Source organism: Manis pentadactyla, chromosome 9 (assembly GCF_030020395.1).
Source record: "Manis pentadactyla isolate mManPen7 chromosome 9, mManPen7.hap1, whole genome shotgun sequence".
Taxonomy (NCBI): Eukaryota; Metazoa; Chordata; class Mammalia; order Pholidota; family Manidae; genus Manis; species Manis pentadactyla.
Window position 1 is genome coordinate 54,566,384 of NC_080027.1, and position 17,562 is coordinate 54,583,945.

A 17,562-nucleotide genomic window follows, 5' to 3' on the forward strand; every position below is an offset into this window, starting at 1 on the left:
CATTTACCTCCTGAAAGTGGATGACGATAGCTTCATAGGCTCACTCAGAGGTGCTCTTTGACGGATAACAGGGGAAGGCTAAGTCCTTCCCTATAATGTTGGGCTATGTTGTCTCCTCTTTTTCTGCAGAACATCAAGCACTAAATCTGCTTGTTCACTTGGCTTAGTAAGGGAGCTTGTCAGGGGAAAGAATCCACACTTATTTATGGTCAGTGGCTAATAGCTTACCTGGGTACCTCGGGATTTAGGGGGGAAAAAATTAGAAAATTGGTGACAAAGGTCTGTGGCTGGACCTCTCAGAGTAGAGGATACTTGTTTCCCTAGTGAATGCTTATTTTGATGGTTAATTTTATGTGTCAACTGGGCTGGGCTAAAGTTCTCAGACATTTGGTCAAACATTATTCTGGGTGTTTCCATGAGGTCACGTTTTTGGATGAGATTAACATTTAAATCACAGGACTTTTGAGTAAAGCAGTTTGTTCTTCATAATGTGGGAGGGCCTTGTCCAATCAATTGACAGCCTTATAAAAACAGAGTGATTTCCCCCAAGTAAGAAAGAATTCTTCCAGCAGTCTTTGTACTTCAGCTGCAGCATTGGCTCTTCCCTGGGTCTCCAGCCTGCCAGCCCATCCTGCAGACTGTGGACTTGCCAGCCTTCGTAATTGCATAAACCACTTCCTTAAAATAAACACCTGTGTGTGTGTTTGTGTGTGAGTGTGTGCATATACACACACACATACCTTATTGGTTCCTTTTCTCTGGAGAATCCTAGTACACTTACCAAAAACATACACTTCGAAGGCAGCTCTCAAAGATTAGGTAGTCAAAATAACCTCTACTCTTGATTTCAGTCTTTTTTCTTAGCTGCTCCAGTTCTCATTAAATGGGTTTATAAATACAATAGCCAATGCAGCAAGAATGGAGATTATTTATGGGTTAAGCAACATGGGCTTCTCACGGGCTGGCCTGGCTCTGGCCTCTGCTGAGTGCCCAGTTGGCCAGTAGGACACCAGTGGTGAGCTCTTGATATGGCACCATTCCTTGAGAACATTTGGTCATCTAATAGGGGAGAGTTGATTTTACTGGATCCCTTCCTTTATGGAAGTGACTGCTTTTGTTCTCACTTATCTGGGTATGGATTTACCTCCACTCTCTACAGTATTTCATCTTTACCATCAATGAATATACTGAATGCCTTGTTCACCGTTGGATTGTTATACACAACACTGCATATCAAGGAACTCATTTTGCTGCCAAAAATTATGGCAATGGGCTTAGGTCCACAGAATTTACTGATATTTTCATGAACCTTATCACCCTGCAGCTGGCCTGAGAGAATGATGGAATAACATATTTAAGCCTCAGGTGAAAACATTTTCTGAGACTAGGATGCTCTCCCACAAAAGACATGGTTTATTCAGTGAACCAGTGACCAGTATGTCTTACTACTAATCTTATTCTCAGAGTACAAAATTCTATGAACCAGAGTGGAAACAGGAGTAGCTTTTCTCACTGTTACCACACACGGTCCACTTAGAAAATGTTTGCCTGTCCCCCAAAAGTGACTTTAGAGATTTCAGCTCCCAAAGGAGGATAGAAAAGGCTTACAGTGAAATGGAAATTGGGACTAACATCTGTCCATTTTGTGTTCTCGTGCCTTTGACCCAACCGACAAAGGAGGAGGATTTTGTACTAGCTTGGGTGATTGATCCTGTCTGGTCCTTATCATCAAGAGGAAATAGGGTTCTTACTATGTGTGGAAGGATGTGTGTCAGGAACCCAGGGGATTCCTTGGCCTTTCTGATAGTCCCGTCCACAGCAACGTAAGCTAATGGAAAACTATAGTAATCCAGCACCGTCGGGATCACCAGTAGTGCAGACCCTTGAAAGAACAGGTCTTGTCAATAGGCAAAGAACCATGATCAATAGAGATGCTGGCTGAGGACAAAGGGAACATGGAATGGGTAGTGGAGTAAAAATATGATAAATCTCAAGTACAACTGTGACCAGTTAAAAGTCTATAATAGCCATATGTATTTTCTTTATTGCATTGGTATGCATGTATTTTATATATTAAGCAGTTATTTTCTTTCTCTTCTTCATTCTTGTACCAGCCACTTGATGGACATTTGGATTCTTTCCACTCTGGGATTATTATGAATAATACTGCCAAGAGTTACCGTGTACCAGTTGTGCGAATATGTTTTCATTTCTCGTGGGCATATACCTAGTTATGGAACTGCTGGGCCATAAGGTGACTCTGTGGTTAATGTTTTAAGAAACTTCCAAACTATTTTCCTAAGTGGCTGCACTATTTTACAGTCCCTCCAAAAATATACAAAGGTTCCGATTTCTTGTTACTTCCTGTTATTATCTGTCTTTTTTAAAGCCATGATAGTGGGCATAAAGTGGTATCTCATTGTGGCTTTGATTTGTGTTTACCTAATGATGTGGAGCCTCTTTTCATATAGTTATGGGCTATTTATATATCTTTTTTGGAGAAATACCTATTCATGTCATTGTCCATTTAAAAATTTGGTCATTTATCTTTTTATTATTGAATTGTAGGAGTTCTTTATGTATTTTGAAAAAAGTCTCATCAGATTTATGATTTGCAACTATTTTCCCCCATTCTTTGTGGGTTGTCTTTTCACTTTCTTGCTGGTGTCTTTTGAAGCACAGAAGATTTTAACTTTGATGAATTTATCTAATTTTTTCTTCTGTTGCCAATGCTTTTGGTGTCATTTGCAAGAAGGGTCTTTCTCTAACCCAAGGTCATTAAGATTTACTGCTCTGTTTTCTTCTAAGGGTTTCCTACTTGTAACTCTTAAACTTAGATCTATGATCCATTGGAACTAATTTGGGGGAATGAAGTAAGGCAGAGGTCTAATATTCTTTAGCACCAATTGTTGTAAAGAGTTCTTTATATATTCTCCATATAGTTAGCTCTTAAATGTTATTAAATCAGTTTCTACCTTATATGTTAAGCATTAAATTAAATAACATGGGTGAAACTGCCTAGCATCATGCAGGACAATTAGTTGGCTCTCAGCACAATCTTGGCACCCTTGTCCAAAATCAACTGACCATAAATATGAGGGTTTATTTGTGGACTCTAAATTCTGTTCCTTTGATCTATATGTCTATATACTTATGCCAGTACAACATTATCTTCATTACTAATGCCTCCTTAGTAAACTTTGAAATTGGGAAGAGTAAGTCTTCCAACTTTGTTCTTTTTCAAGATTGTTTTTGCTATTCTGTATCTCTACCATTTCCATATGAGTTTTAGGTTCAGCTTGTGAGTTTCAGCCCCAAAAAAGCCAGCTGGGATTTTTTTATAGTGATTGTGTTGAGTCTGTAGATAATTTGAGGGGACTGTTGCCATCTTAACAGTATCAGTGAAGTGAAGTCTTCTGGTCCATGAACATGGGTATTTTTCCACTGATATAAGTTTTCTTTGAGTTTTCAGAATACTAGTTTTGCACATCTTTTGTTAAGTTTATTCCTAAGCATTCTTTTAAGTGTGTAAATGGAATTGTTTCCTTGGGTTCCTTTATTTTATTATTCATTGCTAGTCTGTAGAACAATTGATTTTTTACATATTGATCTTATAGTCTGCAAATGATGATCTCATTATTAGTTCTAATTATTTTTTAGAGATTTTTTTTTAGGATTTTTCTATATACAAGGTGATGTCATCTATAAATAGAGTTTTACTTCTTTGTTGTGTGTCAGTCTCAGGCTATCAATAACCAGTGTTGTGCCTAGACCAGCCTGTGGTTCTTATTAGGATTGTCCTTGAGCAATAACTGTCAAGAAGTCTGAAAAAGGTGTATTATTTATAGGACCTGGAAATTTCACAGCACACCTAGGGCCACAACAGCAAGGTCTTGGGTAGAGAAAGAAAGAGAGAGAGAGAGAGAGAGAGCGAGCACATGAGCCAAAGTTTTGCTTTTAATGGGGTGGAGGGAGAGGACTTAGGGTTTCCTGGGCTCATTTTTTATTGGTGAATTTAAAACACAAGAGAAAGAACAGATGGCACAAATGGTCAGTTATTGAAATCAACCAAGATCTGTAAAAACAAAAGAGCCTCCGTGAGGGGACATAGCCTGGCTCTTTAGTGCTGCGGCTGGCAGTGTGTTCACTGGAGGTAGCATCTTTGAAGGGGGTGCCTGCACAGTCAAAGCTTAAGTCAGGCACTTGCATTACAACAAGGAAATAAAGCAACTGTGAGGGTTTATACTACACTCTACCTTTCCATTCTGGATGCCTTTTACTGAGACCTCCTTTTAAATTAATCAGCCAATTCAAAGAATCACCATTTTCTGAAAGAAGGAAAGTAAATGGGATCTACAGGAGTTATGTTTAATCATTCTGGCCAGCTGTTTTCTTTCTCATCCTATTAATTTCATGTTAAACATATATAAACTAATGTATTAAGATCCTAATATGTCAATTCTAAATGATTATTGCATAAAAGAATGTCTTTTGGCATTTTTTTCATATTTTATATGTATTTTTGAAATTTTAGGGGAAATCCAAAATGCGTACTACATAGGAAAAATTCAAATTACTGGCTCTGATATGGATAACTAAAGTCTTATTAGACATTTGAATATTTAAATATGTTTTTATCTGTATATTTGACTGATTTTTTATAATTCTTTTTAAAATAGTCCTAGGGTGGGTCATTTTAAAACTTACGTGCAAAATATAAACAGCATGAAGATGACTTATCTTTATAATTTTCACTAAAGTCATTGTTAAAAAATTGTGATGGCGAATATTAAGTGAAAGGAATTATGATAAAGATCATTTTGGACTTTGACAAGCCAGGGCATTTATACCCAAGTTCCAGTATGAACGCAACCAGCAAAATTTTTTGTCTGTTATCTTCATGGTTTTATTTGTTCTATATTCTAACTATAGTTTCCTTTTTCCTTCTTACAATTTCTTAAGATCCCTTTAGCAAAAATAATAGTGCCATCTAAATAGAAGCCCCGAGAATATAGAAAAGGGAGAAATCAGTGGGTAAGATATTGTTGGGGAGGAAAGTTTTTCTTCTATCCTTGAAAGTTCTTCTGGCTGGTCTAAGAATTGAGTTGACATGAGACCAATTAATAGGAGAAAATAAAATTTAATTGGGAATTCATATAAACAGGAGAGATTCCAAAGACAGTCAAATGGGGTGTGTATGTTATCCTGAACTAAGGAGAAGTGGGTAGGATAGTCAGACTTCAAAGGGAAGGAGAGCAATTTGCAGGAAGATGAAAAGGAGTAAATATTTGACAAACAAATGTTTGTTGGGCTGTACAGAAACTATGGGACCTAGAGAAGAATTTTAACAGACAGACTTGGCTTTTATTCCTTCCTGTTTACTGTCCCTATTATAATGCAGTTATCTAAGGTCCTTTCCTGGCGCAGGTCCTCTATGTATTCTTCTAGGCAGTTAGGAAGGTCAAAATTTCTTCCTCAGTCCTTTGGGCCTTGATTGTTTTCAGCTGCAAAGAATCCACTTGCCAAAATGACACATCTTGGGGCCATACATTCTGGACCCCTACAACACCGAAAGCACAGTGTAGGCAGTGACAATACTGTTTCTAACTGGAGGATAAAAAGAGAGTTATGTTAACTCAGTTACCCATGCCTTCCCATTTTTTACAGTTATTCTTTCCATTATTTTATGAGGTTTCATGAAAGGAAAAAGAAGGGAAAATGGAGTTTTAGTCAAGGCTACTAAGGAAATGTAATCTTTCTGGATAAGATTTGAAAGTCATCTATGTTGAAAAGCTTAGTTTGTTAGTATACTAAATTCCTAGATCTCTATACTGTTCTCATGAAATGTTATTCTCTAGATTGCTTTTTCCTGTTACTTCCTATATCCTAGCCATTATTTCTAGCCCTTAAATAACAAATGTTTAGAAACAACAAAGGCTTTAAAAAATTAGTAGCCTGGGTAAGAGAGCATCATGAGAATCCTGTCATGTTCTGTAAAGCAGGCGACTTCAGGGTCATGTTTAACACTGTTCCTATCAGCATGTATGTTGGAAATACCTGTTTTAAGTCCATGTTTATAAGCAGAGTCTATTTCTTAGGTAAGTCAACAGATAAAATAAATAATCATATTACCTAATGGAAATCTTCTCCTTAGCCTCATTGTGAGGAAATTATGTGTAATGCTGGTTTATTTTGCTTGTTCCTTAGATTCTGATGGTAGAATTAACCCTGGGCAAATTGCTTACATTTCTTCGAGGAGCTGCTCTATTCCAGATGAGAGCTATGGTTGCCTGTCTTCAAACATCCCTGCACTGGAGTTGATGGCTCTATATGTGGCAGCTGCCATGCATGATTATGATCACCCTGGGCGAACAAATGCATTTCTAGTGGCTACAAATGCTCCTCAGGTAGGAGATAATTTTTCAGAATGTTTAAAGAGTGATTCTGAAATTTTACAACTACACTGTATATGCTTTTGTAAACCACTCTTCTTTTGAAACATATGGCCATTTCATCTACATTCTGATTAATTGGATATTAACACAGCATTGACATATGTGCTAAGGAATTAGGAAAAGATCATCTTAACTATAAAATAAAATGTTCATGAAAGAATAACTCATGGTTTTATAAAATTCTGGAATCCTTGCTGTCAGTAATTTTGCTTTTGATCAAGTTGTTAAAACTGACTAGTTGTAAAAAGTACTCTTTTTCTGGCAAGTTCCTTTGTGGGTGAAAGCTGTCATGATGGAGAGCTATTATTATTTTTGTTGTTGTCCTTTCCCCCCTAAGGCATGCCTTGATGACCAGACTCTAAATCTCTTATCTCTGAAAATGTTAGTGTCTGTAAAAGTTCTAGTACCACATTATTTTTGTGTCTAGTACAGTTGGTAAGGTGCAAGATTCCTTTAGGGTCACAATTTGCATAAGAGGTAGAAGTTCCCAACAAATGGATACTATAATTGTTACAACCTTAAACATTAACACTTGGAACTAAATACTGGGTTTTAAGTGGACTTTGGTGTGGTCGTGGGTGCTTCTTTAGGCCGGTGATTGCTGAAGTATCATCTTTGTATTTCTAACTTAATGCTTTGCAAAAGAGCGGGTAGTCAGTGATTGTTTGCTGAATTCACCTCCTTCATTTCATTGCTCTGTTTAAACATCAGTTCTGATTCTTTAATCTTCTGTAGCCATTCACTGTGTTCCTTTTCTCACTTCTCTTTCACACACTCTATTTAAAATATAGGAGATAGATGCTCTAACCAGAAAAATACTGGGATTCAGAGAGAGGGGAGGTTAAAAAATTCCTACAATGAGACTTTATTATATCTCATGATTTCTATAGGTAACTTTTTAGTGAATTTCAATCTAGATATTAGTATTTGTCTACTTTCTAAGAATTGCTTTATGAGAAATTACCCACGAAGGAGCACATATTCCTCATTTGCAGTATTATTCTACAAGAATCAGACGCTCATTCACTCTAGCCTTACATGGTATAATATTTGAAAATCCTAGTTCTATGGTGAATTATAGACCAGGACAATAGTGGCACAATGGAAAAACACTGGTCTTGGGATCAAGAGATCTGAGTTTGATTTCTAGTGACCTACTTATTAGTTGTATGGCCTTAGGCAAGTCACCCTTCTCGTTCTGCACCTTAAAATATGTACCTGATGTGATTAAGGGTAAAGAGATAACATATGGAAAGTTTTTTTGCTATTTCATGTGTTTGAGAAGCTTCTGAGTCAGATATCATGTAGACAGAAATTATTTAATATTCTATTCCACTCTGTTTTTGTTCTTTCTTTCAATAGTTTTGAGTCTAGGTGAGTCAGACTTATTTATTAACTTCTCCTTCAAGGATATTAGAAATGTCCACTGAAGTCAACACAGCTGTTATGTTTACAAAAGATAGAGTTTATTCATAGTCTCACTGAGAATTATGGCCAGCAAATAACCTGGCAAGAGTTTTGGTAAATTGCTCTAAAGCTCCTTCATTTAGAGACATCTTACTTTTCCTACAGCAGGGAATATGTGCTGAAAAGAGCTTACATTTACCAATACGTAAAGCAATGTGGCATGGATGCATCTAGTTAGTGTCCTAGAAGATCATGCTCCACACATTCCGATGCTGTCTGTGTGTGAGGGAGGCAAGGATACAGGTCTCATTAGATGGATCACCTCACCTTCCTTTGTGGGTGAAGAGGGCATATGTGACATTATCTTATTGATGCTGACCAGAAAATTCCTGACTCATTACATTTCTGGGGGTAGGTTGAAATTGCCATTAGCTTAGATATTAAGCCTTGGTTTGGTGACATGGCACAGTGGACATGACACCATGTTGGGCCTCTGTTTTTCTCTTTAACACAGGTGAATGAATTCTAGTGTTACCTCTCTCACATGCGGGTAAGTTAGAACAATGAAGCATGAAAATAACTTATACAAGTCATACTCAAAACTGTTGTCTTAATCAGCATACAAACATGAAATTTGGATCATTTATTTCTTAACTTCTTATTGTTAAGGACTGCCAGTATATGAAGCAATCAATGGGAAATGCTGAAATGGAACAAAAATTGATTAGAGAGTTCAGCTATTGAAAAAGTATAGCCTTTTACTTAGTCTCCTTTCTTATTTACTGCTCCTCTTCAGTCTCTTTCTAACACATAGCAGCCATAGTGGCCATGTTTAAATGTGTTACATCACTTTGTCTCAAGCCTTTCAGTGGCGTTCATCCCACTCCTAGTAAAAGTCATTCCAGTGGCCCAGAAGGCACTCCGTGTTTTGCTCCCTTCATTCTTTTTGATTCATTGAGGTCTAACCTCCACGCTACTTGCTTCTGTATCCTAGGCAGTCTCCCTTTCTAAGAGCCTTTGCACTTTCCGTCCTCTCTGCACAGAGTGCTCTTCCCCAGGTATCTGTATAGCTTAGTCACCTCCTTCCATCTAAAATTTTGAAACTCCTTCCTGGCACTCATGCTCCTTCCCTACTTTATTTCTTCCATAGCAACCATCATTAGCATACTGTGTATTTTGTTTTTTCTATGTCTCTTCTCAGTGGAATATAAGTTTCCATGAGCACAGGGATTTTTGTCTCTTAATCCCTAATATCTAGAATAACACCTAGACAGACACAAAAGGCATTCAGTAAATATTTGTTGAATGTTGAAGGATGCCTGATTTGACTGCTAGCTTATATGAAATACTCCGTTCTTACCAAAGTAATGAAACCCCTGAGGCCTCCTTCAGCTAGCCCCTGTGAGGTAAGGACTCTCTGTGAAAGCTGAGGTCTCTTTCATTAGGTAGTAAAGTGGGTTCTCTCATCTTGGGAGGTTCAGTGGGTCTAATCAGGCCATAATTAGTGAACAATATTAGTGCTCCAGTGTTTTATAAAAAGTGACAGTGGTGTATAATACCACCAACTGGATCAGGCATTTTTCTTCATTTTCATGGCAGGGAAAACATGCTGGGAAGATACAGGAGGATTATTTTAAATCTTTGCTATGAAAGAAGGTGAAATATTTAGTCAGGCTTACTCTGGAGGGATATCAGTATTAAAAGGTTTTTGAGCTATTTCCAAATGGAAAGTTGGCTGAAAGGTGGTGATTATTGCTTGAGATATCAGAGTTTATAGAATATTTTGATGAGTTTTGGGATAAAAGGAAATAATATTTTGAGATTTTTAAGTCTGAGACAGTTGCAGATGTTTGTTCCCCAAACTATAGATCAGAATGCTACCTAAGCACATGTATTTGTCTCTCTTTCCTCCTGATTATAGTGATAGTTGGCGATGAAACTCATTACAGCAGGGGAACAGGTGGGAGGGTATTATCACCAGTAGATCAAAGAATTTCATATTCTTTCTGGAAAATGAAAAATGGATGGCTGAATATTGAGAGACAAAAGTGTAAAAGAAGGGGCTACAGCCTAAGTGGACCCTAGAGAGACTCCTGGTGACATTTGCCCCTGCCTGCTCTGCACACCATACATCCCCCAAACGTATACACCACGCACCCTTAAGAAAAGCTACTGCAATCCTGAATTTACCTCTAGGCAGAAAAGTCATCTCTTAAATATTGAAGGAAACTGCCAGGAGAGAATAAGTGTGACTAGTCTGGGCATTAGTACTCCAGAGTAAATCCTTATCATTCTATAAATTTAACAGCTGTCACCCTGTTTGGTAATTCTAAAGCAAACCTGCTAGGTAACAAAGCCTGTCCACATTCATAGAGTTCCTACTCATCCTTCCCAACTGAAGAAGAGACTTAGCAATAAGAAATACACAAGAGCAGAATGCAGAAATTTGTTTTTTTTTTAAATCAATTGATAACGAGGGATCTCCAGATGTGACACTAATCAGTAGTCTAGAAAGAAAAGACTAAGATGAACAGAGTAACTGACTGCAGGGGAAGAAGATAACCTAGGGGATAAAAAAATAAAGCATTGTCAGAATTGAAAAATACTGCTTCCATAAGAATAGGAAACCATGGGAAAGGAAATATCAGAACAGGTTAGAGCTCTCAGAAACTAAAAATATTACCATAGAAATTTTAGAAAATTCAACATAAGCATTGAAGTAACAGTCCAGGTAATATCTCCTGGAATTCAGACTAAAAGTATTGAGATGGAAAGTGTAGGCAAGGAGAAAACAGGGCATAGAGACTAGTCCATAACTGACCATTTAGAGTTCCAGAAAGAGGAGTCTTCGTATTTAATGTGTTCCCCAAGAGGAACTGAATGGGAGAAAAACACCAAAAACCTACATATGGCCATGGTAAACTTTCAGAACAGGGATTTAAAAAAAAAAAAAAAGAATTCCTGAGACGATGAAAACAACATACTTATATAAGAACAAAAGTCCAACTGTCATCGTATTTTAGCAACAATGAATGCTAGGTGATACTGGGATAAAGTTTTCAAATTCTAAGGGAATTTGCTCAGTTATCCATTTAACAAGTACATGAGTGCTGGCATAGAGATACTGTTTTCACGTTAGATTTCTCTATCAAGCTAAGCTACAGTTGAGTGTTAGGAACAAAATAAAGAGAATCTCAGATATACAAAGATTTAAAAAAATCATATCCCATCCATCCTATCTGAGAAAGGTAAAGACAAAATGTCTTGGAAAATATGGGATTGCCAGAAAGTTTAGAACCAACCTAGAACTTCAGGGTAAAGGACTCCCAAAATGACAGCTGTTCACTGAGACTGTTTCTTTAGCAGTATCTTTTTCTTTCTTTCTTTTTTAACTAGCACCTGAGTTTTCTGCAGCACCTGATTTGTTTACTGCCTTTATTGGATTTTTTTTAATGAAACCAATCTTTCTTGATCCAAGACTTTTTACTTTTCAAAAGACCTTTAATCTTATGACTATAACCTGGAGATATTTAATGTTTCCTCCCATTTTTTCTGTTTCAAAAGGGGACATTTGTTCAGATTTGTCACACTCTTCCTTTGTTTGATCTAAGGCTTTCATGTGGCTGATGGTTTTTATTGAAAGGTGTTTATTATTTGTTAAGATTAATTCTATCAGAGTTTGTATTAAACCCCTTTTCAAATCTTTCCAAGTCAAAAAGAGGATAAAAAGTAGTTTATGAGCAACTAATTTGCTTTGTCAAATTAGAGATGTATTTTGTCTGCAGAGAAAAGGAAGGGGATCTATAGCTAGAGAAGGCAGGTAGCATGATGCTTTGGTACCAAGTCGAAGCATCTTAGTTACGGCAGCTCTGAATTAGCTGGGGCACTGTCTTCCTTCTCTAGTTGTCACAAAGCCATCAGTAAAAGCCTGCTGAGGCTTCATAATGTTTAACTGGAATGTTTTTCTTAAGTTTAAGCTTGGCTTATTGCCCTATGTGCCACCATCCAGTATTCTTCCCAAAGTAGAATTGACATTTAGCTCCTACTTATTGCTCCCTGATTGTTTCTTGCCTTCACTCAGCTATGAGGTAGTGGGTTTATTGGGGTCCAGCAGGAACTCCTTCCACTTAATTCTCCAGGTGAGTTCTTCTTTCTTATGCGATGACTTAATTGGTCTTTCTTCTATCCATTCCCACTTCCATTATATCTTTGAAGTTGACAATATGAAAACTTATATCTAGATTGTAATCATAATATCTAGATATTGATTCAAATTTTTTGCCCATATTTTATATTTCTTTGGTAATTTCAATGGATAATTTGGATGGTGAAGGAATTCTGTGCTTATTTCTTTTACTGATCTCACTAGCTGAGAGTTTATCAAGTAAGCTAGCTCTACAGGGCACTCACTATACATTGTGTATATAGGAGTTTGGTTACTTTTTCCTAAACAGACAAAGCTCTTCTGATAGTCTAATCAGTCTTCACTGAAGTTGAGCATGAATTAGTTAAATTAGTATTAAATGTAAATTGACCCCTTAGGGAGTCTTTGAAGCTTATTTTTTCTCTTTGGAATTTATGATGTTTAGAAGTTATCATGTTAGTATTAAATACCTTTATTTTTCAGTGAGATATTATTGACATATAACATTGTGTAAGTTTAAAGTGTATAGCATGTTGATTTGATACACAGATATTACAATGATTACTACCACCATAGTGAGAGCTTACACCTCCATCTTATCACATAATTATTTTTTTTGTGGTGAGTACCTTTAAGATCTAGTGTCTTATCAACTTTCAAGTAATAACACAGTATTGTTAACTACAATCACAGTGTTGGGCATTAGATCTCCAGAACTTATTCATCCTGTAACTGGAAGCTTCTACCTTTTGACCAACATCTCCTGAAGTCTCCCTCCCCCCTGAGCCCCTGTAACCACCATTCTACTTGGTTTCTATGAAGTCAGCTTTTTTAGAGTCCACATAATATCATATGGTATTTATCTTTCTCTAACTTACCTCACTTAGCATAATGCTCTCAGGGTCCATTCATGTCATACAAATGGCAAGATTTCCCTTCTTTCTCAAGGCTGGACAATAGTCCAGTGTGGTGTGTGTGTGTGTTTCACATCTTTATGCATTTACCCATTGATGGACATTAAGATTGCAAAGGGCCATATAAAGGCTGGAAACAAAGTTTAAATCATCATTACATAAAATCAAATGTATCAAACTGGTTTAAAAAATACCAAATAGTAGTAAGTATGCTTAAATCTAGACTATAGGTAACGTTCACAAATACATGAAACTATTTAAACTCTCAGAATATGTGCCTTAATTGAGACTGCATTCCATTTTTATCTGTCCTTCTTTCCCATGAGACAGGAAACTCTGAAAACAGGGATGGGTTTTTATTTTTTCCTTAGAGGTAGAAGAGGCTTTACAAATTCTATAATCTGGTGGCTTTTAAAATCTGTATTCCGAAGTCCTAGAGTACTGAGGGACTTCACTGGAGTGAGATGGAGAAGAGGTGAATAGTTCCACCCCATTTGAGCCAGAGGATTTGTGCTGTTACCTGTTTTACACTTCTTACTCCCACGCAGTGTGGGAGCAATGGGCAGAGACGGTGTGTGTGTAGGATGCATTCAGAGGCTGTGTGTCTGACTTACCCTGGACAGGACTCCTCCTTCCTCTTCTTCAGTCACCACCATCATTGATCCATGTAGCTAAAGAGGAGAATCCCTAAACCTGCTCTACATCCCCAACGGCTTTATTAACAGAAGCTTTATCCAAGAAGGCTTACTGATGTAATGAAGTAGACCTCAGATACCATCTTTACATCTCTTGGGAAGCAGAATGGTATCAGCAAAGATGAACTTTGGAGAGTTGCCCTTTCATTTACTAGCTGTGTGTGCTGGAAAGGTGTGTCTGTCTTCTTTGCACTTCAGTCTACTCATTTATAAAATTATCACAACCCTTTTTCACAGGTATCAAAATGCCTGGCACATAAGTAGTTACTCATTGTTTGTGTCCTTCCAACCTGATCCTAACTCTGTTTATTAAAGTTTATTATTTAAAGATGCCTGTCTCATTTTTTTTGTTCTTCTTTAGGCAGTTTTGTACAACGACAGATCTGTTCTGGAAAATCATCATGCCGCATCAGCTTGGAATCTGTATCTTTCTCGCCAAGAATACAACTTCCTTCTTAATCTTGATCATGTGGAATTCAAGCGCTTTCGTTTTTTAGTCATTGAAGCAATACTTGCTACAGATCTTAAAAAGCATTTTGATTTCCTTGCTGAATTCAATGCCAAGGTTTGTTATGCAGATTAACCCCTGGTTTAAAAAATGGAAATCATTGTCAGTGTTCCTGATAAAAGTGTTTTTCAATATTAAGCTAGAATATTACTCATGAAATCATAATAAATATCTGATATATCACAGTATGTAAATATTTGAAAAAAATGTTTTTAATTATAACTGTTATACAGTGACAAACCACTTAGTTGTATCAAAAGTTTTTAGGGGAAAATTTGAAAGAGTTGTGCACATTGCTAAGTAAAGCATTTTATGAAATTAAAGATATAGTTCTAAGAAGCCAGTTATGCCTACTTCATTGCACCTGTTATGCTTTCTTGGTATTAGAGTTTAACTGGCTGATGTGGAAGAGAAGTACTCTACTCTGTACTCTTTCCCTTGAGAAAAAGGCACTCCCTGAGAACTCTATTGAGATTGCCCACTAGGGGTAGTTGTGCTAGCAAAGGATAAGGAAAGAACAGGTAGAAGTCACTCCCTCAGAGAACTCACATGCACTAGGCAATATATCATCACTGCCTTCGTGTAAAAGTGTTACTGATCTGAATGTTTTCTCCCTTCAGACATTTGGGGTGAAAAAAAGTTGAGAACCACTGCTTTAGGTTCCTGAGGGAAGGACACCCCCTTTTTTTGTTGGGAGGAAGATGTTTTCTTGATGACATTTGTGAACCTAAAGGAAGGTGTACCTTCAGGGAAGAGAACTGGTAACAAAGAACTATTAGATTTAACCCCCTGGAAGGGAGACCCTACATGTGGCTGTTGTGATATTAATAAAAAAATACTTAGAAAAATCAGCAAGAAATCAGTATGCCTTTAATATTATTTCACAGCTGTATAGCTCTACTAACTTTTTTTTTACATACTTGTAAAGGCTCCGCTAACTTTTTTTATTTAATAAAAATGCATTAACATGCTTAAGTCAGAGAATAGAAGTTTTTACGGATGAAAGATTATCTAACTATTTTTGAATCTGTGTCCTCAGAGACTTCTATTCTGTAATCTCTCAGGAAACTGCCACGTGAGTGGCGTTCCAGACATACACAGTTTCAATAAGAAGAGCTCTCCTTTTAAGCATTTTCTGTAGTTGTGGTCTAAATAAATTCTCCTTCAACAAAAAGGTTTGGTGCCCAAAAAACTACCATCACACTGAAGTTCAAAAGCTGCTGATCTGGCCCATTCACTTAATTTTAACAAGAGGAAATTTGGGTTCTTGAAAGACATAGTAACTTGCCTAATTAATAGTGATAATTACCATTTATTTAAATAGCAATATTAAGATTTAGTATTTACTATGAACTAGACATTTTGCATATATTCTCATGGCAATATGGCTAGGTATTTTCCTACTTTATAGATGAAGAAAGTTAGACTCAAGGAGATTAAGTAATTTTTTTCAGTGTGACACATGTATTAGTAAGTTTTCTTAGTATTTAAAACCACGGGGATCAGCTTCTAAGATTTATGTTCTTTCAATGATATCATATTTGCCTTTCACAGCTAGAACCAACTTCTTAGATCAGTAAGTGTTCTCTGAGGTAGAAATAGTTATAATGCTTATGATATTTTCATGCCTTACATATACATATAATTAATATATTTACATTATATACTTACATGTTACATATCCACACACAAATTACAGTTCTCTGTTGTAATCACAAATATTGAAACCCCTGGGTTGTTTTCATAGCACGCTGCTTCCACAGAAACAAAACTATGATGATGACACTTCAAAGGGAAATTTGACCCATAAAGGTCCAGGTTATGGCACAAACTGATTAAAAGAAGCATTATTGCAATTAACTTCCTGTCATTTGGACAGAAAATGGTTTTAAGATGATTTGGTAGAAAGCAACAAAATTCCTGTGTTCAGGTTCTGAGAACCTAAAATAATTGTTTTTCCAAAATAGGCCAATGATGTGAACAGTAATGGCATAGAGTGGAGTAATGAAAACGACCGCCTCCTAGTGTGCCAGGTGTGCATCAAGCTGGCAGATATAAACGGCCCAGCCAAAGTCCGGGATTTGCATTTGAAATGGACAGAAGGCATTGTCAATGAATTTTATGAGCAGGTAAACTGAAACATGAGGTTGGTGGGATTTTTTTAAGAGCTGCCATCCGGAACATTAGTCTTTGGGGTTTGGATAGCTACATTAAATGTTTGAAATCTGAATTGCTTTTACCAAAACTGGTTAGAAATTTTTGCATTTGCTCTGGTCTTAGTGTTTTCTCAGCTCTTTTTTGGTGTTTCAAATTTTACCAGCAAAGACAAAAAAAGTTGATTTGCCTGTCTAAGTGGGTTGAATGTATTCTGGAATCTGGAAGTAAAGGTAGACTGCAATTAATTCCAAGGTCCCTTTCAATCTTGAGAGCCTATAACCTAGGATAATTTATTTCCAAATGAAGTTGTTTTTAGTTTACTCAGGGTGTACTTAGATTATATCTAAAGAATGCCAACACATTTGCAACTCTGCTATGGAAAGACTGACTTAGAAACATCAACTAGGTAAAAGTCCTGGAAAAGGATAAGAAACTAGAGAGCTAGAAGTGGGCACAAAGTAGGTAGATAGTGGTTTTAAAGGGTTCAGAGATAATAAATCTTCTTTTTCTCATATATTTAAAAATCTTGTCTTTAAAATAATCCTGCCACTTTGCAGAATCTTTACCAGTTTTTGTCCAATACTGAGGCTCCCTACAGTGTATATGTATAATGATTTCCCCACAAGCCTAACATTTCCTTATCTCCAAAATATCAAATAATCTTCTTGACTTTGGAATTGCATTCCTTGAGAGTCTTTGCTGGTCCTAATAATCAAGAAAGATCAAGATGCTTACCAAGTGAGGCCTTTGTGATAAGGCATTCTTACTGTAAGTTGCTACTCTAGTAGGAGTGATGAAATTGAGCTATAGACCATGCACACTTACCTGTTATACCTCATCCAACCAGATTGTATTGACTGATCAATAGATGTACAATGTCCTTCGTCAATTATGTATACCAATTCAATAATGTATATTCTGCTGTTTACAAGTTACAAAATACCATACTGTGTAATCATAGAAATAGATAAGTATTCCAAAACTACTAATATTCTACTGTTCTAATAACATTTGAACTAAATTACATGTAGTCTTGAGTAATAAATGGTTATAAATGTTTATCTAATTTATAGATTATAACATACAGTTTACATATTCCCATCCTCATTCTTAAAGATAATTAAGGCTGCATCAAGCTTCAAAGCATGTTCACAAAAGAATTTTATGCTAAGGAAAATGGCATGTTTATATTATCTGTACAAAAGAGAGACAGTAAAAACAGTAGTATATGCCAATTTTAGAAGACTCACTAATTCAGCAAAAACATTAAAAAAGTTCATTT

At 36.5% G+C, this 17,562-nt stretch overlaps 1 protein-coding gene across 2 annotated transcripts in view; it reads left to right on the top strand.

The window, feature by feature from the left end:
* PDE3B (phosphodiesterase 3B) overlaps positions 1 to 17,562 on the top strand; it is a 147,151-nt gene that overhangs the window by 123,461 nt on the left and 6,128 nt on the right. For both annotated transcript variants that reach the window (XR_008999243.1, XM_036918073.2), the window contains exons 12-14: positions 6,208 to 6,407; positions 13,977 to 14,180; positions 16,091 to 16,252. Coding sequence is in view for 1 of the 2 variants with exons in the window: in XM_036918073.2 (XP_036773968.2) it covers positions 6,208 to 6,407; positions 13,977 to 14,180; positions 16,091 to 16,252 (566 nt within the window). In the remaining variant the exon portion in view is untranslated. The remainder of the gene's footprint in view (positions 1 to 6,207; positions 6,408 to 13,976; positions 14,181 to 16,090; positions 16,253 to 17,562) is intronic.